Here is a 24,777-nt window from a genome sequence, read left to right as displayed (position 1 = left end):
GAGGTGACATTCTTTGAATGGTGGAATTTTCATCCAATCACCTGCTCTCTTGTCTTCACCAGTCCTCTCCCAGAGTTAGCAGAGTTCCCTGGCCCTGACAGCTGGTTCCTGTCCTTCCCATAAAGGCAATGCAAGATAAGCATCACACTTTTGAGTTCTGATGAGCTGAATGGCCTGTGTGTGGGTTTGAGGCTAGGAAAGAAGCAGTATTCCTCCATCTCGTGTAGAAAAACTGGCCCAGTGTCATCGGGGTTGAACATGACCACGTTACTCTCGTGCACAGGCTCTGCTTTAGAAGTATCAACCCCCTCTGACAGAAAGGGTCAGGAAACACTGATGGATTGTGAGGTGCCATGGGGGGCCTGGAGGAACGTTACGTGACTCCCAAATATATGCTGGTGCGCTCCAGAGGGAGTGACTGATGCTGGAGCTGGAACTGGGAGTGCGACATGAGTTCTCTCAGGGCTCAATGCAGGGCTGGAGGTGCCCTGCGTGGCCTGGGCCGTCATGGGTTGGATGACAACATGGCAGCAGCAGTGAGCATCCCCTCCGGCGGGGCCAGTGCAGGGGACAGATGGGCAGAGTCTCTTGCTGGCATCAGTGACAGACCTTCCGTGGTGACGTATCCCACTGACAATTTCTGACAGGAGTTGTTTAAGATGGCAGCAATCGGTGACCTTTGATCTTCGGTGTCCTCTTGCGCCACTTCCCCACCTGCTGGCTGGCCTTGTGGCCCTTCTTGCCTTCCAGCAAGGGGCTGCTTCATCTCTTTCTGAGCAGGAAGTGAGATGGGGTGGAGCTGAGTTGCTCCTCTCTCTTCCCCCACCAGCAGGGTCTGGGAAGGGGCCCCCTGGGGTGGGGCAGTTTCCTGATCCTGATGAACGTCAGGCAGGGAGCACCCATGGGGGAAGTGCAAGTATGGACCATTAAAGTCAAAGCAGGACATGGGTGCCTGAGAAGCAGTGGCCTTAGCACTGCTCCTCCAGGGGAGTGTGGCTGGCGACAGGGACTGACTGGTGCCCTGACTTGAATGGCAGCCAGCCAGGGCTGCAGGATGTGGAGCTGGAGTTGTCATTTCAAGAATCGGACATGGGTTTTCTGGGTCTGGTGCACCAAGGACGCACATCCTCCTATCGGCCACGGCTGCAGGGAGCTCTGCTGAACTAACTTTCATTGGTCTGCAAGAGGGAAACAAGAAGAATCAGAGATGTCACCCTGCAGAGAACATCACATACAGACAGGGAGTGGAGCTGAGGGTCCCCTAGGAGAAAGGTCTCTTGGGGGTTAGAAGGAATCTTTCCCTGAGGGAATATTATCCCATAATTCCCTTTAGCAGAGTTTCTTGCTCCTTCCTCTGAAGCAGCTGGCACCGGCATCTGTTCCTGGCAGGATACTGGACTAGATGGACATTGGCTGGACCCAGTCTGGCAGTTTCTGTGCTTCTGGAGTCTAGCGGGCCCAAGCAGCACATCACCCTACAGAGACGTCACAATTAGGAAAGGTTTCCTGATCCCCAGTCAAATTTTTAGATTGGGGAGCCCATTATTAAATATTTGTTCCCCATGTAGGTACTTGGGGAACAAAGTACCACCACCCACATTATATAGCACCAGACCTTTGCCTGGCACTTGGCAGAGATTGTAAAAAGACATGGCCCCTGCCCCAAGGAGTTTACAGCCACTGAGGTAGAAGCTAGCGAAAGGGAGGGGGCAGGCAAGGAGAGATGGGGGTTCAAACAAATACAAACAATGGCCTGAGTTTTCCAAACGTGACCAGTGATGGCTGGGCACCAACCTCAAGACTCATAGACTCATAGACTTTAAGGTCAGAAGGGACCAATATGGTCATCTAGTCTGACCTCCCGCATGATGCAGGCCACAAAAGCTGACCCACCCACTTTCCCTTAACTCAGCTGTTGAAGTCTCCAGATCGTGATTTAAAGACTTCAAGACGCAGAGAATCCTCCAGCCTGCGACCCCTGCCCTATGCTGCGGAGGAAGGCGAAAAACCTCCAGGGCCTCTGCCAATCTACCCTGGAGGAAAATTCCTTCCCGACCCCAAATATGGTGATCAGTAGAACCCCGAGCATACAGGCAAGATTCTACAGCCGGACCCTCATTTTACCAGCGATGGCACGTTAATGCCTAATTGACTAAAATCACGTTATCCCATCAAATCATTCCCTCCATAAACTTATCTAGCCTAATTTTGAAGCCAGAGAGGTCTTTCGCCCCCACCGTTTCCCTCGGAAGGCTGTTCCAAAATTTCACCCCTCTGACGGTTAGAAACCTTCGTCTAATTTCAAGCCTAAACTTCCCCACGGCCAGTTTATATCCATTTGTTCTCGTGTCCACATTGGTACTGAGCTGAAATAATTCCTCTCCCTCCTTGGTATTTATCCCTTTGATATATTTAAAGAGAGCAATCATATCCCCCCTCAGCCTTCTTTTGGTTAGGCTAAACAAACCGAGCTCCTCGAGTCTCCTTTCATAGGAAAGGTTTTCCATTCCTCGGATCATCCTAGTGGCCCTTCTCTGTACCCGTTCCAGTTTGAGTTCATCCTTTTTAAACATAGGAGACCAGAACTGCACACAGTACTCCAAATGAGGTCTCACCAGCGCCTTGTATAACGGAAGCAGCACCTCCTTGTCCCTACTAGAAATACCTCGCCTAACGCATCCCAAGACCGCATTAGCTTTTTTCACAGCCACGTCACATTGCCGACTCATAGTCATCCTGCGATCAACCAGGACTCCGAGGTCCTTCTCCTCCTCCGTCACTTCCAACCGATGCGTCCCCAGCTTATAACTAAAATTCTTGTTAGTCATCCCTAAATGCATCACCTTACACTTCTCACTATTAAATCTCATCCTATTATTATTACTCCAATTTACAAGGTCATCCAAGTCTCCCTGCAGAATATCCCGATCCTTCTCCGAATTGGCAATACCTCCCAACTTTGTGTCATCTGCAAACTTTATCAGCCCACTCCTACATTCGGTTCCGAGGTCAGTAATGAATAGATTAAATAAAATTGGACCCAAAACCGAACCTTGAGGAACCCCACTGGTGACCTCCCTCCAACCTGACAGTTCACCTTTCAGTACTACCCGCTGCAGTCTCCCCTTTAACCAGTTCATTATCCACCTCTGGATTTTCATATCGATCCCCATCTTTTCCAATTTAACCAATAATTCCTCATGCGGCACAGTATCAAACGCTTTACTAAAATCGAGGTATATTAGATCCACCACATTTCCTTTATCTAGAAGGTCTGTTACTTTCTCAAAGAAGGAGATCAGGTTGGTTTGGCACGATCTGCCTTTCGTAAACCCATGTTGTAATTTGTCCCAATTGCCATTCACCTCAAGGTCCTTAACTACTTTCTCCTTCAAAATTTTTTCCAAGACCTTGCATACTACAGAAGTTAAACTAACAGGCCTGTAGTTACCCGGGTCACTTTTTTTCCCCTTCTTGAAAATAGGAACCACATTAGCTATTTTCCAGTCCAACGGTACCACCCCCGAGTTTACAGATTCATTAAAAATTATCGCTAAGGGGCTTGCAATTTCTCGCGCCAGTTCCTTCAATATTCTAGGATGAAGATCATCCGGTCCGCCCGATTTAGTCCCATTAAGCTGGTCAAGTTTGGCTTCCACCTCTGATACTGTAATGTCAATCCCTCCTCCTTTATTCCCCTCTGTCCTGCTCCCTCTATTCCTAAGCCCTTCATTAGCCTTATTAAAGACCGACGCAAAATATTCATTTAGATATTGTGCCACTTAAAGACACTTTAAGGTACGTCTCCACTGCAATGTTTATGTTGGCCCCACATTTCTCTTGCACTGGAGGAATTATCCTCTGGCCTATTGCGGCTCCTACTGGCTCTTGTATGCTGCCAGAGCCAGAATCAGCCCCAAGGGTGGTGAGGGCCTCACTTCCAGGTGACAGGAAGACAGGGCGTGTGCGGGAGGGGGCGTGTGTGTATCTGTGTGCTGGGGGTGCTTATCCACCTCCATTTCCAGATTAGGAAATCAAGGGCATTGAGGCAAGCCCATTTCCAGAAGACCCCTGAGCTGAGTGGATCTCAGTTTCAGTGAACTGCAGAGGGGTGTGGCCCAACCTCTGGGTCTGTGCTGAAGCTGACTGGAGTGTCTAACTCAGCAAGACAGGAGTGGAGGGGTCCCTGTTCTGGCAGGAGGGGGTTCTCTGTCGTATTCCAGCTCATTGAGTGACGGTCTCAAGGGAAGATAAATGGAAATTGATGTGCAATTTGCCCAGGAAAAGGCTGCCATGAAGGCAGAAGCAGCCAAACAAACAGCTGCACACCAGCAAGCACTGGACTTAAAAGACAAAGAGATTGAAGCACAGAAAGATGCTCAGGAGGAGGAGAAAAGAGAACTGTCCAAAAAAAGGGGGGGGGTGGAATTTTAGATGTACTGTCTCTGCCATGGACAGTGTCCAAGTCTCTGGCAGTAAGTTCAGGAGGAGGGTGTGATGTTGCACTCCATATGATTTTATGAAAATATGCTAATGAGTGTGAATATAATGTAACTGGAATATGCTTCATGCAAAAGGTCTCTTATAAGGTATCATTACAAAGTTTATAATCTGCTGAGTGTGGTCATCCTATTTGTATAAATGTATCATTCTTGTATCTGAAACTAGAAATATGAAATATAACTCTGAGGTCCTATTGTAATTATGCAAATGTAGGCCATCAATGGTGGTTTGGAACCTTGATGGCTCCCATCAACTAGGACAATTAGTTGTAAATGGCTCTGTTTACTTGTAAACCTTCCTGTGAGTCAGGCCAGGAAGAATGAAGGCTTGGGGTCTCACAGGACATGTGACCATGTCACCTGGTACTGGAATCCATCTTTAACCTGGTGCTTTCCATTTAGAAGGAGGGGTGGGAACCCAGAGAGAGACAAAGGATTCTTGCCTTGTGCCAAAGCTATAAAAGGGGGTGGAACAGAACAAAGGGGGCTGCAGTCATGAGAAATCCCCTAGCTACCACCTGAGCTGGAACAAGGACTGTACCAGGGGAAAGGATTGGGCCCAGACTAGAAAGGAGTCTAGTCTGTGAAAGAAGCTTCTTAGAACATCTCTGAGGGTGAGATTTACCTGCATTCAGTTTCTTAAATGTATTAGGCTTAGACTTGTGTGTTTTGCTTTATTTTGCTTGGTAACTTACTTTGTTCTGTCTGTTGTTACTTGGAAACACATAAAGCCTACTTTTTATATTTAATAAAATCACTTTTGCTTATTAATTAACCCAGAGTAAGTAATTAATACCAGGGGGAGCAAACAGCTGTGCATATCTCTCTATTAGTGTTATAGAGGGTGGACAATTTATGAGTTTACCCTGTATAAGCTTTATACAGAGTAAAATAGATTTATTTGGGGTTTGGATCCCATTGGGAGCTGGGTGTCCGGGTCCTAGAGACAGGAGCACTAGTTAAGCCGTTTTCAGTTAAGTCTGCAGCTCTGTGGGCGTGGGTAGGACCCTGGGTCTGAGTTGCAGCAAATTAGCGTATCTGGCTCAACAAGTCAGGGTTCTGGCGTCCCAGGCTGACAGAGAAAACGGGCTCAGAGGTAGTCTCAGCACATCAGGTGACAGTCCCAAAGGGGTTTCTGTGATCCAACGCGTCACACACCTCCATTTCCAGATTGGGAAATCAAGGGCATTGAGGCAAGCCCATTTCCAGAAGGAGAGATGAGGGAGGAAGGGCTCAGAGTTTGGGACTGGTGTTTCCAGGGAGCCAAGGAATCGAGGGGCTGCAAGTCCATCTATTGACATTTCCAGATGGGCATGTGGAGGATGTGCCAAGGTTTATTATTCACATGAGTTACATTTGCCACCCCTCCCTGATGGGATCAGCCACCCACAGGAACTGAGATGCCACCATCTCCAAGTAACGTCTCGGAGAGTATCACCAGTGAGCAGTGCACCGACCACTCACCCATGCAGCACTTGGATGCAGCTGGCCAGGTCCGTCTTCTCGGAAGGGCTCTGCTTGCCAAAGTCCAGCTGGCTGCTCGGCAGCGGAATCCCGAGTGGTCCTTTCTGAAAAGAGACAAGGGCAGATAGCACTCCTGGCACCAGGGCCGGCTCCAGGCACCAGCCGACCAAGCAGGTGCTTGGGGCGGCACCTGGAGGGGGGCGGCGCTCCGGCCGGGGAGAATGGGCCCATGGCCGGGCTCGGCGCCCTCCCCTGCTGCGCTCCCCGCCGGGGGCGGCAGGAGGCTTTTTTGCCTGGGGCGGCAAAAAAGCCAGAGCCGGCCCTGCCTGGCACACAGAGGGTGATTCCCTGAGGTCAGTGGGAAGCCAGAAGCCCCATAGTGGAGATACCACAGTGTGTGGTAGCACTTTAACCCCTCCTGGGGGCAACATTGCTCCTGGGGACTGGCAGTTTGATGGGGGGGAGTAGGTCTGGAGGCCCCCTGCTGGAGGCCTCATAGCCCTGCCTCACCACTCCCCAAAAAAGAGCAGAGGAGAAGTCCTCCGGGCAGTCTAGAGTGGCTGCAGGCGAGCAGCTAATCAGAGGGGCTGCTGGAGTGACCAATCAGGGAGCACAAGGGCCATATAAAAGGAAGCAGCAAGGGCAGAGCAGTCATTTGCTGCCTGGAGCTTGAAGAGGGAGAAGTGTGTGCATGGCTTGCTGGAAGAGCAGCAGGACCATGGGCAGTTTGGTGCAGGCAGGCTGAGCCCAGAACCTAGCCAGAGCAGGTGAGGGTACCATGATGGGCCCTGCTGGTCTGGTTGAAGATTGAACCCAGGGAGGGCTGCCGAAAGGACACCAACCGAGGGAACCGAGATGGGACCCTTTTGGGCTGTTAAAGAAGGCAGTGCCTCCGGGGGAAGCCTTGGTGCTACAGCCCCATATCAGGGCCATGAGCAAGACCTAGAGACTGTATATTCCGGAATGGGGGACAGTGTGTACTATTCGGCCGGAGGGTTGAGCCACTGAAGAACCGCCAAAAGAACCGTTGGCTGGGGGCGTGCTCGTGAGAGGCAGGTGCAACCCTGTTGTAAGAACTGAAAGAAAACCAGGCTCACACCCGACCAGGAAGGGGGCACCCACAAGAGGTGGGTGCTACCCTGTTCAAAACTGAGTCATTGCAGGCAGGTATCGGCCAGAAAGGGGGTTCTCACCAGACACAGGTGTCGACATTATTACAGGTGAGGTTTATTTTGTTCTCCACGGGCCTTTCATTTCCCCCAGTGCTGATCTCTCTCATTTAACTCCGCCCTTCGTCAGGTAATGCCAGGTGTGTTGTGGCAGCTCTGCCCACAGAGCACAGAGGAACAGTGTGGGTAGGTGCTGGAGGGCAGCAAATCAGCCACTGTGCGTAATGACAGCCCTGCCCTGGGAGACTATGGGGATGCTGTAGGCAGGGACAGGGCCCAGGAAATCAGCCTGTGTCTATAGCAAAAGAGCTCTGCCATCCCAGGGTGAGCTGGGGTGCACCATTTCTTGGGATTTCCGAACACCTTTGGATCAGACACCTAATGAAACGTGACAGACACTTAAAACCACATGGTTAGGAACAGAGTCTGACTGTGGATTGAAAACCAGCTACAAGACTGGGAACAAAGCTATTGGGAATGGCTGCTCCTCAGGGCGCAGGGAGCTCATTACTGAGCTGTCCTGGGGCCAGCCCTGGGAGCTGTGTGCATTATGGATTTGGAGAGAGAACTGGGCAGCAGGTTGGTGACATTTGCCAGTGACATGAGATTGTTTTAGTTAGAACTAGAGAGACTTGACAGCATCTCCGGGTGGATGTGAACCCATGGAGGGAATGAGCAACATGATAGTAGGTGCAGTTCAGCTTGCACCTGATGGGCAGGGTCCTCGAAGGACAATGTGTGACATTATCTGATTAATATATGACCAAAAAATCATTGTTGCAAGCTTTCTTATATTTTGTAACAAATCTCATACAAAATGTGGCATGTAAGATGTCTATGAAAAGGTTATAATTTGCTGGTTTTGATTATGCTATCTATATGCATGTATCATTTTTGTATTTGAAGTTATAAGTATTGGCTCTATACCTGGATTTCAAATGCTTGCTCCTGAGGTAACACCCAGAAGGTAGTTAGCCAGCACATCTTGGAGGGACTATTCAAATTAAGTGGCTCATAAAAAAAAGACTTAACGGACAGTAGACCATGGGAGATGCCCATCTACACTGAATGAACTGTCCTGCAAAAGTGCTGTTTGAGCTATAGGTAATGGCTTCTTGTAGTGGGGCAGTCACCCCGCTCTGGTTAAGAAGGGGTTAAAAGCAATCAAGGGAGGCTCGTTTGGTAAACAGCCAGAGGTGTGGTTGCACCCAATTAGGGTCCAGCTGACCCTGATAAAAGGGCAAGCTGAGGGCATGAGAGAGTGAGCTGCATGGGCAGGGGGATAGAGAAGGGGCAGGAGGGTTCTGGAGGGGGCAGTCAAGGGACAAGGGAAGGGGGTTGGATGGGTTAGGAGTTCTGGGGAGTGTGTGTGGAGAGGGGTCAGAGCAGTCAGGGGATGGGGGTGGGGGATTGGATGGGTCAGGCGTTCTGGGAGTCCTGTCAGGGGGCAGGGAGTGGTTGGATGGGGTGTGGAAGTCCTGGGGGTCTGTCTGAGGGTGGGGGTATGGATAAGGGTTGGGGCAGTCAGGGGACAGGTAGGGGGTAGGGTCCTAGGGGGGCAGTTAGGGTAGGGGGGTCTCAGAAGCAGGCAGTTAGGGGACAAGGAGTGGGGGGGTTGGAGGTTCTGAGGGGGGTGGGAAGTAGGAGGGAGTGGATGGGGGTGGGGCTAGGACAGGGCTCCCCCCCCCACCCCCGTCCTCTTTTTTGATTGTTGAACTATGGTAACCCTACATCACTGCTACAAGCCTGAACCAAGAACTTTGCAATTACTATATGTATTTGATTCCTTTGAGCAATTTAACTCACCTTTCTTTTTATAAATAAACCTTTAGATTCTAGATACTAAAGGATTGGCATCAGCCTGATTTTGGGGTAAGATCTGAGGTACATATTGATCTGGGTGTGTGGCTGGTCCTCTGGGACCAGAAGAACCTTTTATTTTTTTAGACTTGTAAAGAACCACTCCTCTCTAAATCCAGTGGTTTTGGTGGTGATATAAGAACTGGAATGCCTAAGGAAACTGCTTTATGATGTCTTGTTAGCCAGTGTGGTGTTTACTTTTGTTGCTGGTTTGGTATATCTTATGGAAGAATAACCACCAGTTTTAGGTTGTTTGCCCTGTTTCTCAGCAGTTTGCATTCTCAGTTGTGACCCACTGAGGCACAGTTACACAATGTAGTGTGGTATTTACCCTACAGTTGCTGTGAAAGGGTAAAGGCTTGAGAGGCCAATTAACCTGCCTGCTTGAACCTGAAGGATGGGCCAGGCCTAATTAGAAATAAAGCCCAGGTGGGGAAGAGAAGGGCTTGTGGCCATAAAGAGCTGAGTGAGACTAGTGGGAGGAAGGAGACCCAGGGGAGAGGAGGTGGGAAGTAGCGTGAGAGGGAGGAGACAGAGCAGACAGGCTACTCCAGGGGTGAGTGGGAAGCCTGACTGGAGACAGGGGCCCTGAAGAGCAGTAGCTTCCCTGAGCGAAGGGAGGAGCGTGCCAGCCCCTGGACAGTGGGGCTGTTGAAAGCACAGAACCTGGAGACAAGCTGTGGGGATAAATGGAGCGGATGAGGCAGGCCTGTGAGGCTGAGGTGGCCAGCTGAGCCCAGCCAGGCTGAGGGGTTAGTTTTGTTTACAGTTCTATTGGACTTGGTAAAGGACTCTGTTGGCCAGAAGGGGCAGGACTCTGTCAAGTTGTCTGACTGGAAGGCCAGAGTACTTTTATGGCTGGAGTAGGCCAAAGATTAGTAGGGGACAACTAAGCCAAAAGTTGCTGCACTTCCACACCCAGCCAGGAGGAGCATTAAAAAGGAACAGATATGGTGCCCTTCTGTCAGACCGGGGGGCTAGCTTTGGAGCTCTACATTTCTGATCACCTCCCAGGACAGAGGATGTAGCTGAGATTGAAGAGCTTCAGAGAGGGCCAGTGGAGGTGGGTCAAGGTCTGGGCAGCAGCTACAAGACAGAAAAGAGTGACAGGTTTATTGCATGTGCGAAGGACAAGAGTGGAGGGGGGATGGTGTCTAATGTGGAAAACCTGGGTTTAAGTTCCTGTTCCTTTACAGACTTTGTGCATGACCTTGGGGCAAGTCATTTAACCTCCTTGCCTCAGTTCTCTAGCTGTAAAATGGGATAATAATGCTGCTCTGGCTCACAAAGGCATCGTAAGGAGAAATACACTAAAGGTTATTAGGCACCCAATACTGTGCTGATGGGAGCTATGGAGGCACCTGGCATAGATTTGGCTGAGGTCTTTAGGAATTGTGCTGGTGAGGAGCACCACCACTTCAGGGTGGGTTGGGGAGGGACTGTGTCTCCTTGAGGGGGACCTAGGCAGGCGCCACCATCCTGTAGGGTGATTATACCTGCTCACCAGGGTGCAGTTGGTACAGAGGTGGGGCAGGACCATGACTCAGCCTCCTGCCTTCACCTTCCCCAGCCCTTTGGGGGCACGAGGAGGGAGCAGTCCCTGCGCTCCTACAAATCAAACACTGTGACTGGCCCTCACATGGAAATGCATGTGGTTGGGGCTTATTCTGGAAGATCATTACTAAGGGGACTTGACAGACTGAGTGGTGACTCCTTTTCCCATATCATGAGAGGTCACTCAATAAAAGTAATAGCTGGTAACATTAGGGGGAGGGGAGAGAAGAACTAGCTCTTCCCACACAGTATTGGAAACCTCCCTGCCTCCGAAGGACGGAGGACTGTGACTTTATAAAGAGCCAGCTAATGCCCTGGCTCATAAGCTGGATAATGGTTCAAGTTATGCTAGTTGTAACCGAATCTCGTGCACATAGGGCCAGGAAGTAATTTCCCTATGCAGAGTGTTGCACTCTTGACCAGGTGCATTGTGGGCAGGAGTTTGTTTACCTCTGAAGCATCAGGTTTTGGCCACTGAAGCAGGATAACAGATGTGAGAGACCAATGGCCTAATCTGCCGTTTCCAGTTTGCTCACAGTGCTCCCATGATCCCCCAGTCGGGGGCAGTGGTTTGATCAGCATGTTGAGGTTCCATCTGGGCAGCTACACACTCAGCAATAAACCCCAGGGCAGCATTTCCCCTTTCTCTGACCCATGCAGAGCTTCCACTTCCACTTCTCCAGGGTCAGCAGTTCTCTCTTACCTGGAGGTAGCTCTGGAGCAGCTGGCTCTTGCCGGGATTTGGAATCTTTTCCTCCCATTTTTTCTTCTTGCTGTAACAAGACAGAGTTTGCAGGGTCACTTCTCCTAGGGGGAGGCTACACCTGACACACAGCCTTACTCTGGGCCCCCTTGTCAACCCAGAGGTCCTGAAACTCCATGGCCCAGCACTCAAGCTGCAGCCCAGGCATATCCCCAGCTGGATTAAGCCCTAGATCAAGGATAGGGGTGTGCCCATACAGCACCTCACCTTTGTTTCTCTGTTCCTCCCTGCACTCACTCTACCAATGTGTCTGGCGAATCTCCCACTCCCTGTGCAAACTTACCTGAGTAAGCCTCTATAACCACACCAGCCAAATGCTATCAGCATGATGGTGAAGGCTGGGACCAGCAGTGGGAGAATCAGTGGTGACCAGACTGAGACAGATAAATGAGAGAGAGAGAGAGAGAGATAAAGAGACAGCAATAGAAAATAGCTTCATTCTATATCGAACCTTGTGTTCCGGATGCTCTGGAGGGATGATATTGAGGTCAGGAAAATGTAGGTTGCCTATCAAGTCACATGTCCTAACTGACAGGTCTGTTAGACCATGGAATAGTTACCCATGTGGGACAGACTAGATGTGACCTAATCAGGACAATGAATCTGTGAAAACGTTTGCTAAATCCAACTTGTGATTTGATCTGCCTGTGCCTGAGCCCTTTCTGTTGGGGTTTCCATGAACATCTGAATAACCAGTTTACATTTGTGTAAACATCTGGGGATGAGCTTGTATTTGTGTGAGTCCTCGTATGCCCACAGACCTCAGACGTTCCCAAGAAAAAATTCCCTCTCCTGCACAACTCCAAGGGACAGGGTGTCCCAGGAGGTACTGTGGAAGTGCGGTTCCTCTCTACAGATCTCATTAGGTCAGCCCCAAAGGGGATATGGTCCTCAAGCCCCTACTGTCCCTAATCCCATGTTAGGAATATTAAAAAAAAAATGAAGAAATTCCCAGAGCAAAGAATTTTGTTAAAGTGAAGTTCAGACTGAGACAACAGATCAGTAACTTCAGGGTGAAGATCCTTACAAGAACATTGCAGATATCAACAACAACAAAAACACCCAGTCATTTGAAATGCCAGGAGACTTGCAGTTAAGCGTGAATTTACAAGAAACACAAAGATTTGAGTCTGTACATTCACAATTAAGGCCTATTCCGTCACCTCTCCTGTTTGTACAGGTTCAGGAAGCCAATCGGAGACCAGGAACTGCATCATGAGACCAAGTGACCAATCACACAGCCTGAATTCCAAATGCTGAACAACACACCCATGAAGCAACGCTTCTCTGGATGACCAGAGAAACCCCTGTAAGCTCCAATGGATTTGCTTAAAATCAGTTGCAAAGAGCCCATCTTTTTCTTATTTCACAGACATGAAAATGTTGTTCAGAATGAACAGTTCAACCAGCTCCACTGATTGACCCTTTTCTACCTTCTAGCACGGATCATTCCTTCCCTTCTCCAGCCCTCCACTTAAATCCATGAACTTCTCTCACTGGCCTCCAGCCCCATTTTCAACCTGACCACATCCAGTGGGATCCAGTCTGCCTGGTTCCTCTTAAAGGTAGTAACCTGGACACCTCAAAGGCTGCAGTGCAGAGATACAATGTGTAGGGGAAGATTAGTCATGTGGCCCTCCTGCCTAATTTTCCTGGGAATCATAGAATTAAAACCTCTGTACGACACTCTGACAATGTAGGCAGTTCATGCTTCTAAGCCTCCTTATGGAAGCCCCCTTCTCTCCTCACCTCGTGCATCCACTTCCAACCCCTGATTTTCATACTGTTTTCTTGTTCCCATGGAAAATGGCAGGCCCAGACTTCCATTCAGATAAGCCAATTATACCCATTCTCTGTGAATTGAAGCATGCAGCTAGGTACCAAGGAGACCCTGGTCAGGATCTTTGCTTAATTAACTGTATGAAATCCTGGTTCCCCTGAATCCCCAGCTAAGGGACCTGTTTCTCTAGGGAGGGAACTGACCCCCTCCCCCAAAGTCCCAAGCCCGTAGCCCAGCTGGGATGTACCACTCTCAGTTTCCCAGGTGCACTCCTCACTCCACTCGCTCCAGGGCCCCTTGTAGCCATTCGAGTGCACCCTCGCCCGCATTTTCCCCCTATAGTGTGTGGAGGACTCCAGCATCTGCAGGGTGAAGATGCGGGGAGGCTTGTCATTGATGATGTTTACAATCTGGGCATTCTGGGAAGAGAAAAGGAGAAGAGATGGAGGAGGGGTGAGGAATTCTCTGTCCCATCCACCCACCTCCCTGGCAGAGTCCTGGGCTCCCAGCAGTACCATCACCTACCTCCAAAGAGTCACCAGTCTTCCAATACAAGAATTCATATCTCTGGCCTATGTGGTCATGGCTTAGGATCTGTTTTGTCCATCTCAGCTCATACTCCTGGTCTTTCATCTTTGTCATTGTCACATTGACAGGCGCAAGCGGCTTGACTAGAACACAAACAATGCGTTAGGAACATGCATCCATCTCCCAGCTTATCTTCCTGCCCATTCCCTTTCCCACTCTGGGTTGTGGGCAGGACTAAGGATATGCGGGTGCGAAACTTGTTGCCTGAGCAACTAACACCAAGGACTGCTAATAGCGGTGCCCCCCTCTGACACATCTCATCTCCACACGCCCATTCTGTACCTCCACGCAGCAGTGCTCTGTCGGTGCCAGTCAGGAGCTCCAGTGCTGGGAGCTTCCTTTACCAGCCCTCTGTCCCACCCACACATCACTGTCTAGTTCTTTTGTTAACCATTCCACCTCTGCCAACCCAAGCGTTTCCTAAGCTGGAGGAGAAACCTCCAGATAACCCTGGGCAGAGGATCCAAATGGGCTCTCACTGTTTTTGTAGGCTTGAATCAGTTTCTCCTCCTCCTTGGGCCGGACAGTTATGAGGTACTGGCTCAGCCTGCTGGGGTTGGTGACATTGATCTCACAGCTGTGGAGCAGGTAGTGGCTGCCAGGCAATTCCTCCTCATGGACTGGAGAGCATTCTGTCTCCCTAGGGAAGAGAGCAGCCAGGCCTGAGTGAGCAGGTGGGATAGTCAGATACAGGAGGACAGGCATATGCTGCCATGGGTAGGTCACTTACTCTGATGCTGGTGGGGTTCTGTAGAAGAGCGTGAACAAGACAGAGCTGGTGACCTCTCTCCTCACTTCCCAGCTGCACATTAGCCGATCAACCCCATTGAAGAGGCAGCTAAGGTTCTTGGGCTGAGCCTCATCCCCTAGTGTGGAGCCAGTGGTTAGTGTAGCTCTGGGAGGGGCAGGGTTGGGGAGGACAGTGGAGAGGATTGAGACTATTGACGGAGGAAGGGAAAACTTACTTTCAGGGTTCTCTAGGCCAGTCCAGAGCATTATGCTGGTCCACTCATCCAATTGATACAATCCACGTATTGAGAGAGACTGGCCTCTCCTGAGCCCACATCCCCAAACCCACCATCTCTACTGGCACTCGCTGGCCGGTTTGCTGAGAGGCCGGATACTGAGCACACGTCTTACTTCTAGAAGGGCCCTATCAAGGCGAGGGGTTTCAGGTGCAATGGCAGGGGAAGTGTGCGTAAGGAGCCTGTACTGCCCCTGCCAGTGCTGCACTGGGACTGGTGCCATGCTCCTGTGCCGTGCAACTAACCAGAGTGCTGCAGTCTCTGTAGCTACTGCTCTGGTACCTGTCAGTGACACCAAATTCATTTCAAATAAGAGAACACCAGTGAAACTGGACCATTTTCATCAAATTCCAGAGATTCTCCAAAGTCATCAGTTCAGCCCCCAAATCCTCTGGAAGCGAAGCACAATATCCCTCTGCTCCAAGCATCTCATCACGTTCCTCCTTCCCCCCACGGCCCCTCGGCCTCCTGAATTACCTTCCTGGGACTTCCAGGACACGGCAGTGCTCCATTCGCCGGACTGCCCAGACCAACCAGCGCCCCGGCTCGGCTTGGATCGCACACGAGCTTCATAGGTGCTGCCTGGCACAAGGGCATCACAACTCAGCAGGCAATGGGAGGATTTTGCGACTGACAGCGAGGAAGATTTCTGTCAGTGGGGATGAGATAGCGAGAGGTGAGGGAAGTTGGAGGGTGAGTGAGAGAGAGAGAGACTTGTCAGAGAGGTGGGTGGAGGACCCTTTTCTTGGGTAATTCAGCTCAGCCAAGCACAGCCAGCGCTGTGATCCCCGGGTAAGGTGGAGCCAGATGCTCCTTGTGCAGAGCTCATTGCTCTTATACCACGCAGGCTGCTTTTTACTTGCTAGATCTCTGGTCTTGACCAGCCAAGGCCATGGCTGGACGGCACAGGGTTTGTAAGATGCACACACAGCTAGCTGCAGCATGCACGGACCCACCATCTGGGCCATTCAGGTTTCAGAAGATTGGCTGGGTTCAGCGGCAGCCAAGCGGGTTTCAGAGGATTGCAAAGGTTTGTCTTCTGCCCTCTAAAAGGTGCAACCAAGAACAGCACATGCCAATGCCTAAGCACATCTCATGCCTACCTCCCAGGATTCCCACTCTTGCTTGTAGGTCATGTCAAGCTCCAGTTCATTGGGCAGCCGGTGTCTTCTCTTTCTCCCTCCAGCTGCTTCCCAGGCTGCTTCTGTGACATTGATCCAACGCTTCTGAGGTGGGAGGGTCTGGACTGGAAATGGGAAGGGACAACATGGGCTGTGGTTATTAGTAGATGGGGAGAGGGCAGAGGGCCTTTCTAAGTCTTATTTCCATAAGGAAGGACCCAGATCTGCCTAACATCAGGCTTTTGTGGGATTTCTCAGGACTGAGGGGGGGGAAAAAAAAAAAAAAAAAAAAAAAAACCAACTAAGGCTTGTTTGGACTTGGCAGTGAAAGAAATGAAGTTGCCAAGGCCTTACGGAAAATAGCGATGAACAGAACAGAAGGAGAATAGGGAGGTGAGTGTTTTCAGGTAGACCCATAGCAGCCAGCATTCAATTTAAGGTGGAGACATATTACTGTGTAATTTTCTGAGTGAAAAGGGTTGTTTGACATCAGTTTTTTTCCTAATGGCAGAGAAACCCAGCTAGAGCAAGGGTGTGGGTCAGCTGTGAGGAATACATCCGGCTTTTCCATTGTAGGCAGGTAAGGAAGGAATCTATTTATCTATCTGGAATCTTGTAAGTGAGGAGCTGTTAAACAGGTGTCACAATGGAAACGGAAACTCAGTTCCTAGCAGAATTATAGCTGACATGCAGAAGTAAGGTGAAGGGTTAGGGACAGGGTGGATATAAATCAATTTTTTTTAATTAAAATTATTTTTTTTATTTAAATCTTTTTTTAGTTTTAATTAAATACAGCCTTTTTGCTGTCTGGTCACCCTAAAATCAAGATAGTGGACATGAAGATTTTTCATCTCTGCTGTTTGGACTCTGACAAGGGCTGGAGCTAAGAAACAAAAGCAGAGGTTCCTAGGGTCAACCTGGGATTAGCCCTAAAAGACATTCAGTGCTGATAGATTACTACATCTGTCACCTTTTGAAAGGCTATATTTAGTTGCAAAGCAACTTGTGTTAATGGTTACCAACCAATGAAAATCAACATCTTGTGATGGTGTACCCCATGAGGCTTCATGGGAATATGCTTATGAATGTATATATGATATAACTGGAATATGTTTTATGCTACATCTGCCATGTAACATATCTATGTAAAGGTTATGATCTACTGAATACATTCCTCTTATTTGTATGTATCATTTTTGTACTTGAAGTTAGGAATATTGGCTGTATACTTGTTTGATAGCCTTAGTAAAGGATTTGGTCAGCTTCTTGAGAAAGGAATGTGCAAATTAAGTGCCCAGTCAAGAACCACTTAAGCCAACAATGAACTCAAAGACACCAATCCACATGGGAGCTTTCCCAGGAATGTGGCTTGGCTGGTAAGAAACTCATTCATGCATGGACATGTGACTTGCCCATGTGACTCCAAGACTCCTTCTTGGAGCTGGACTTTGCATAGGAGAGAGGAGGGGGGGTCTCCACCCACAAGAGACAGTCTACTTAAACGCCTGGGAGACCCCTTCATTTTGTCTTCAGCTGGCTAAAGAGAGAGCCTCTCCACCCCCAAGGATACCTGAAAGAAACTGGAACAAAGGACAGTAACTACAGGGGGTGTGAGTGATTGCTGGACCCAGACTAGAAATAGACTAGTCTGTAAAAGGAAGCTTACTGGGTGAGGTTTTTATTTGTATTCAGTTTTCTTAGACATAGACTTGCGTGTTCTATTTTATTTTGCTTGGTAATTCACTTTGTTCTGTCTGTTACTACTTGGAACCACTTAAATCCTACTTTCTATATTTAATAAAATCAGTTTTTACTTATTAATTAACCCAGAGTATGCATTAATACCTTGGGGGGGGGAGGGGCAAACAGCTGTGCATATCTCTCTCTGTGTTATAGAGGGCGAACATTTTATGAGTTTACCCTGTATAAGCTTTATACAGGGTAAAATGGATTTATTGGGGGTTTAGGCCCCATTGGGAGTTGGGCATCTGAGTGTTAAAGACAGGAACACTTCTGTAAGCTGCTTTCAATTAAGTCTGCAGCTTTGGGGCACGTGGTTCAGACCCTGGGTCTGTGTCGGAGTAGACTGGCGTGTCTGGCTCAACAAGACAGGGTGCTGGTTTCTGTGATCCACCCCGTCACACATCTCTTAAGAAAAATAACTTTAAAAGTACAAACACAAAACAAAATTAAAATTGAGGATTTAAATCAAGGTTTGCTGCTTGTTGATTTCAATCATGATTAAAATGTAAATGTTTTTGATTTAAACCAATCCACTCTGATTGGGGATCAGGATTCTTGGTTAGGGCTGGGGGAACCTGCGCAGAGGAAGAATTATTCATGTGAGAGGATCAAAAATATTCCTGGGGAGATGAGAGAGGTGGTGTCTTGCCCTTACCCTGGAGGAGGCTGACATTCAGCTCAGCCTGCAGCAACCGATCGGGTTTGAAAGTGTAACTGTCGCGCCGCCCAATAGCAAACGTGGTGCTGTTCCTGTGGCAGCTCCAGCAGACACAGGAGTCCTGGCAGATCGGCAACTCCTCGGCTCCCTGAGGCTCACATGAGGGTGAGGAGGATCTGATTTAGATACAGATAGAAAATCCCAAATTAGGCTCCTGAAATCTTCCCCACGTTTATTCTATTCTACTCAATATAAGTTCTTATACTGCACTCATTGCTGTAGTATCCGAGCACCCCCACCATTGCTGTGTCACATGGTGCAGCCAGGCCCTCTCCCTGCAGGGCAGCTGAGCAGGGGAGCTGTGAGCTGCACCTGTCTGAGAGGCCACTGCTTTCCAGGAGGAGGAGCTGCTGGGGGCGGAGGATGACTTGAGTTATTCTGGGGTTGTGCTGCCTGTCACAGAATCCCCGGGCGATGCTCTGGAACTGCTCCCTATGAAGCCAGTCAGGACTCTCTGGTGAAGTCTCCTCTCTGTGAGCAAACTGTCTTCAAGGCAAGAAGCTCACACGGCTTCCACTTTCCTGGGTCTGACCTTTGGAGCATTCAACATCCTCTGCCCCTCCGTGTGCTTCCCACAGCGAGTCCATCCAGGTGGGGTCCTGGGGAAGCCAGAGGGTCCTGCACCCCCAACTTCTCAGTCAGACGTGACTCTTAGCCAGTCAGTAAAACAGAGGTTTATTAGATGACAGGAACACGGTCTAAAACAGAGCTTGTAGGTACAGAGAACAGGACCCCCCAGCTGAGTCCATTTTGGGGGGGCAGTGAGCCTAGGGTGACCAGATGTCCCGATTTTATAGGGACAATCCCGATTTTGGGGTCTTTTTCTTGTATAGGATCCTATTACCTCCCACCTCCTGTCCCGATTTTTCACACTTGCTGTCTGGTCACCCTAAGTGAGGCAGACATGCACGTCTGCACTCACTCCACATCCCCAGCCAGCTCCAAACTGACTCATCCTCCAGCCCCTCCTCCTCTGGGCTTTGTCCCTTTCCCGGGCCAGGAGGTCACCTGATTCCTTTGTTCTCCAACACCTTTAGCTATCGCCTTGCAGGGGGGAAGGGCCCAGGCCATTAGTTGCCAGGAGACAGAGTGTCGGCCATTTATGCACACTGGCCCTCCGCTCTGTGACAATTACACCCCTTTATCCCACCACCTAGAGACTTAAGAAATGCATAGGGGAAACTGAGGCACCCCTACAGTATTCAGAGGAAACATTAAGAACAGTCCCACTTCATCACATTGCCTCATTATCAGCAGGCGTGGGCTGTCTCTGTGGTGAGCTCAGCAATACTGGCTGAGGTAAACACCCCAGACCTCTCCTCTGCTCTCTACACGGGCTTCCCATAGAATGTCAAATAAAGCTCAAGGTCTCGGTCCCTATCTTCATGGCACTCCCTGGCCTGAGCCCAGGCTATCTAACAGATCATCTAAAACTTCAGGATGAAGACCATGGGCAACAAATCTACTCCTCTGGCACACAGGAACTCCTACAGGAAGGGTAAAGCTGACCTGGGCAGAGGACACAACTTTCTCTGGCGCTACTCTGAGATCGAGGAATGAATTCCCCCGAGAACTAAGGACCATCCCAAACCTCACCACCTTCTGCTCCAAGTGCAAGGTGCATTTCTTTGACCTGCCTTCTCTAATGCAACTAAAGAGCAACATTTATATTATATTAACACCCTTCCTACTCCAAACAAAAAAACTACTCAAACTGCACTGCACGTGCTTCTCCCACTGGGGGAAAGGATCAGAGAGATAACCACATCTTACAGATGTGTAGTCATGTTTTTTAAATGCACTACTGGAAGGCACTCAGAAAAGACAGTGATGAGGGCAGTGCAAAACCCCACATAGAACAGAATGTTCCCGTTGACCCTGCTGCAAAGAAGGGAGGTGTGGAAGGTCTGTGAGAGCAGAGCCAGCGCTCTCTCCTCTGCTGATGAATGAGTATTACTCCAGCTGTACTCTGATGCCTCTTTCTCCACTCCAGGTTCGGTAAGCTAACAGACCCTGCCATAACTCACACCTGGGATCCCCCAGAAAAACCAAGGGAGAGTGATAGAAAAGGTAATGAAAATAAACTGATCAGCGCACCTTCCTGTATCTCCCCATCCTCCCAATGCAGACCTAAAAGTGTCTCCAACTTCCACCGCTCAGCAGGGCCAGCACAGGTGTCCATCTGCTCCTCAAAGCCTGGCTGTCAGCTCGGATCCCTTTTCCTCCTCCCATTTCCACCTCTTAGGTTCAGCAGCCACAGGCCTCTTGAGTCCTTCTGCAGCAGAGCAGGGGTCAGGCACTTACTTGTCTGAATTGTCCTCATGGTGAAGAGTCACCTGGATGAAGCGACGTGCCGCTGTGCACTCCTGCCATGTGCAGGTCGTCCGGGAGGTGAAGTCATTGTAGCAGCGCAGGCTCTGCATCGGGAGGCTCTCTGCAGGGGGAAGGAAAGCACAATGCTGCGGGTGGGTCATAGAGAGGGGCAGTGAGGAATAATGGGATGTGCACACCGGTGCCAGGGTGGGGAGGGCAAAGATGGAGGAATGGGGCACAAATGGGAAAACTCTCCTGGGAGTCCCTCACATGTCAGTTAGCTCACGTGTCAGGGATGTCATGGACAAAACCTCCCGCTCCCCGATGCTCACAATCCAGAGGCTGGAGAAGAGAGGTTTACTTACCAGGAGCTGTGGTAATGAGAGAATCGTCCCTGTGCATTCACAGTCTGGCCAACTTGTGTGAGTCTATTATGAGTCTCGGGCTACTGAGTATTTTTCTTAAAGTCCCAACATCTGTATTGAGGTTATTACCCGAGGCTCTCACTTTTCATGTACAAAAAGTAAGTGTCTGACCTACACGGCTGGGAAGAGAAGCTTGAAGGATGAGCCCTAAATACGCCAACACCAAATGACAAATCAACCCCCCCCAGCTGTATTCTCATTCAAATCTCATGATATTTAAGTCACTCTCAGGATGTTTTAGGCCTGACTCTTGATTTTTGAATGCTGGGGGTTGGCAGTTCTGATTTGCATTGTGGGAGTCGCCCTGGTGGTGAGCACACAGAACCCTCGTTGAAAGCCACGTCCATGGGGGGTGAGTTAAGACCTTTACTGCAGCCATGACCTCAGTGCGAATGAGAACAGCAGTACATCTTCTAATCTAGATAATTGAGAATTGCTGGAATTCCAGTTTGAGATGCAATCAGTTCCTAACTATCTTGTCCCTTCTGGTGTGTAAAATTTCCAGGTAGACGCCATCCTTGATTGGAGTAGAATTGTCTGTGCTGTCTGTGAGCAGGGCTAAAGCTGGGCCACACGTAGAATTCCCACTGCATGGGACAGTTCAACATTACAAAATTGGTTTTCCTTCTAGACTGAAAGGAAACCAAAGGCTTTTATATTACTCAGACAATGGAAATTCTGAAGAGTTTGTTTTGCACGTGGAGCATCAGAAAAATTTCAAAATTTCATTTCAAAACAAACTTTTCATTTAGAAACTTATTTCGTTTTGTCACTGTTGTATTGTTTTTATTATTGTTACATTATTTCAGGAGGTGTCGCTAGCAGTAATACACTATGTGACGTCATATGATGTCAAGCCCTGCAACAAAATACCTCTAAGGCCCAAGTGAAGCACTCGGCAATGAAGAGGGCTGTCCTGGTGTGAGCATGGGATTTGGACCTGAGAATGGATCACATAGCTTAAGAGCCTTGGAGGTCAGATAGGCCTGGAGACGTGGGTGTCTTTCCCTGAGTGTGTGAGAGGTGAAAGCCCTGCCAATAGCACATTGGGCTGGGGAGTGTGATTGCCCCAGCACAGCAGACATCAGACATGCACATCCACCGCTGGAAAGACAGATGTGCATGAGGCACCTCCTCTGAAACCCATTTTAGGATCTGTACGGGGTCTGGGCTTGGTGCAGAGCTGGGGCACCAGGGGCTCAGAGGGAACATTGTGGAATTTGGAGAAATTTCTCCCTCTCTATGGTACACTGACCTAGAACAAGCAACAAACAACTAGCTCTAACTGCACAGATAGGAGATTAAACCTAGAAACAGGAGCAGTCAATGGACACGACAGAGGGTCCTGTTTGTTCTCTGCAGTGGTAAAGAAGGAACTAAGGCAGTTCAGAGGGATGGACACCCATAGACGTGGGCCTTTGACATTGACACTGGTGACTTGCTCTGTCTCCCTGCCCCTCACATTTCCCCCCTCCTCTCTGTCTCTCTTTCACACACACCTCACAGAGTCATCCTCCCATTTGTCCACACCTCCAAATGGATATTTGTTCACTTACATTCCCACCTGAATCTAGGTGGTGTTCTATCCCTCCACTCTCCTCCAGGGGTCTGTCTATCCCTGCACTGCACCTCCAGTTCATCCACCTACTCACCAGCCAGCTTGTTTACACATTTGCCCAATAGCCCACCTGTCCATCCATCCATCTACTCAGTCTCCTGCTCTTCCATCCATCCATCCATCCATCCATCCACTTCTCCATTCAGCCATGCACCCTCCCATCTGTAAGTCCATCCACTTACCATACCACCCATTCACATAAACAATCACCCTCTTGCCTGTCAGTCTAGTCACCAACATACTCCTCTGGAATGGCAGAGGGAGCAGTCGAGCAGAGGAAAGGGGGAAAGTAGGAAAGGGAACGGAGAAGAGTAAAGGGACTGGAAGGAGGGGAGGGAAGATGATAAAACGGGCAGGAAAAGAGGAAAAGAAACTGAAACTCACCTCGAGATTCCCCGACCCTGAAAGCCCAGCACAGAGCCAGCAGAGCACTGCAGAACGCCTTCATGTTCACACCAGCCTGCGCCCACCAGCTCAGTCCTGCCCCCTGTGCTCTGGGCTGGTCGCCGGCCTGGGGTTCTTGCACTCACCCTTGTTAACTCCTTCTTTGTCACCTGTTGAATGTGGAAGCCAAGCTCTGATGGTCAGGTGGGAGAGGTTGGGACCTTCTGTGAGATACAAAACCTCCCCTCCCTGCACTGAGGGGACCTTTCACTGATCCATCAAGGCCACAAGGGACCATTAGGTCACCTAGTCAGACCTCCTGTAGGACACAGGATGGAAAATAAAATTTACTTTGCAGAACCAATACATTGCAGAGCAAGGTCCCCATCTCCTTACTGGGGTGTTGCTGAATGCCCAGAGAACTGAGAGCCAATTGTGCTTTATTTGACTAACATAAGCATTGTCCCCATTAACCTCATCAGCAAGCAACAGTCCTAGGCTGTGGAAAGAAGGGAATTCAGTCTCCATGTTCATTCGTTCCCTGGACTTCCCCCAAACACACAGCCACACAACCACACTTCCCCCATTGGTTCCCAAGCCTAACCTGGAGACACACCATCCTACCCTACCTTACCCCATCTCCACCACTCAAATACACCTCTCTCCTCTTGGAGGGAGATGGGGATTCAGTCTTCATGTTCCTTCAGTTCCGGGCTTCTCCCCCATCTGCTTCTCCTCCAGTGAGACCGCAAGTGAGAATTGCTTTGAAGTGATTCCAACTGGCAGTTTGCAGCCAGTGCCCCGGGAATTGCTTTGGGACCCAATCCACAGGCATAATCCCAAAGGAGATTTATCATCTCTTTTTGTGGGATCTAGCATTGAATTTGGTGATGCAAAGACCATGGGACAAATTCTTCACTGGTGTAACTCAACTAAAGTTAAAGGAGTTGCACCACTGGAGAATGTGCCCCCATATTATTGCTTTCTAAAGAGCATGACAGACCCCCCCACACACCTTGGGCACAGCCACAGAGCCAAGCCTCTGTGCTCTGGGGATGTCTGTTCTGTGGCTTTTCCCCACTGTGGGGGAGCATGGAGAAGAGGATCCATCCAAAACAACCCCCAGCTTCCTAAATGCCATTTCCTTTGATAGAATATGGCCTGCTAGACAAGTGAACATTCGCCACAGAGAAGAGATCCTACTGTGACTAATGGCTCCAGAGCTCATGAGCCCTTGTCTGTCCGGGGACAGGCTCTCTCTGCCACGTACCCTTCCCCCAGTAAAGGCAGAGTTTCCTCACCTGAGCCAAGAGCTGCTGGTGGGACAGCTGCTTCACAGCAGGTGGATCGCTGACGCTCTCAGTTCTCACTCCCTGGCAGCTGGAGCGTCTTTACACATACAGGAATCAGCAATGACCATGGCTGTGCAAGACTGGAATGGATCCCCTGGGAAATAATGAAGCTGGGGTATCCCCTGCACCTGTTGCCCTCTGAAGGCTTCCACACCCCTATATGCCTCTTTTCAAGGAGCAGATACAGCCCTGAACGCCGTGGAGCTGAAGTGTGAGACTCGGACTCTGAACTTCCTATTTTTGGTGTTTTCACACCCACCTGGTCCCTGCCACAGATGCAGTTCTTAAAAGCTGGGAGGGGGAGGAAATATCTCATTTCATTGTGACCTTTCACTGATTCTTATTAACCAGTTTGGAGGAATCAGGACACGTTGATTTCTAGGAATCAGGAGTAGTAC

The 24,777-nt window shown here is 49.6% G+C and overlaps 1 protein-coding gene across 1 annotated transcript; it reads right to left on the bottom strand.

The window, feature by feature from the left end:
• Positions 1–505: 505 nt before the first annotated feature.
• On the bottom strand, positions 506–23,091 carry LOC135873043 (cytokine receptor common subunit beta-like). The gene is made up of 13 exons (XM_065397518.1): positions 23,028–23,091; positions 20,592–20,721; positions 18,225–18,403; positions 15,809–15,951; positions 15,183–15,354; positions 14,411–14,546; positions 14,160–14,320; positions 13,618–13,763; positions 13,340–13,511; positions 11,596–11,686; positions 11,253–11,322; positions 5,967–6,070; positions 506–1,178 (listed from the first exon to the last, which is right to left on the bottom strand). Exons 1-13 carry the CDS (start codon positions 23,089–23,091, stop codon positions 506–508), a joined length of 2,241 nt encoding a protein of 746 aa, XP_065253590.1.
• Between the last annotated feature and the right edge of the window lie 1,686 nt (positions 23,092–24,777).

Source organism: Emys orbicularis, chromosome 1 (genome assembly GCF_028017835.1).
Source record: "Emys orbicularis isolate rEmyOrb1 chromosome 1, rEmyOrb1.hap1, whole genome shotgun sequence".
NCBI classification, from domain to species: Eukaryota; Metazoa; Chordata; order Testudines; family Emydidae; genus Emys; species Emys orbicularis.
Note: the sequence above shows the minus strand (reverse complement) of the source record. Positions and strands in the feature narration are given on the sequence as shown.

Coding starts and splice junctions, on each gene's coding strand:
- LOC135873043 (XM_065397518.1), bottom strand. CDS start 23,091: ATGAAGGCGTTCTGCAGTGCTCTGCTGGCTCTGTGCTGGGCTTTCAGG. Junction 15,355..15,808: donor AAGAGTGGGAATCCTGGGAG/GTAGGCATGAGA, acceptor CCCCACTGACAG/AAATCTTCCTCGCTGTCAGT. Junction 13,512..13,617: donor AGACTGGTGACTCTTTGGAG/GTAGGTGATGGT, acceptor TTCTCTTCCCAG/AATGCCCAGATTGTAAACAT.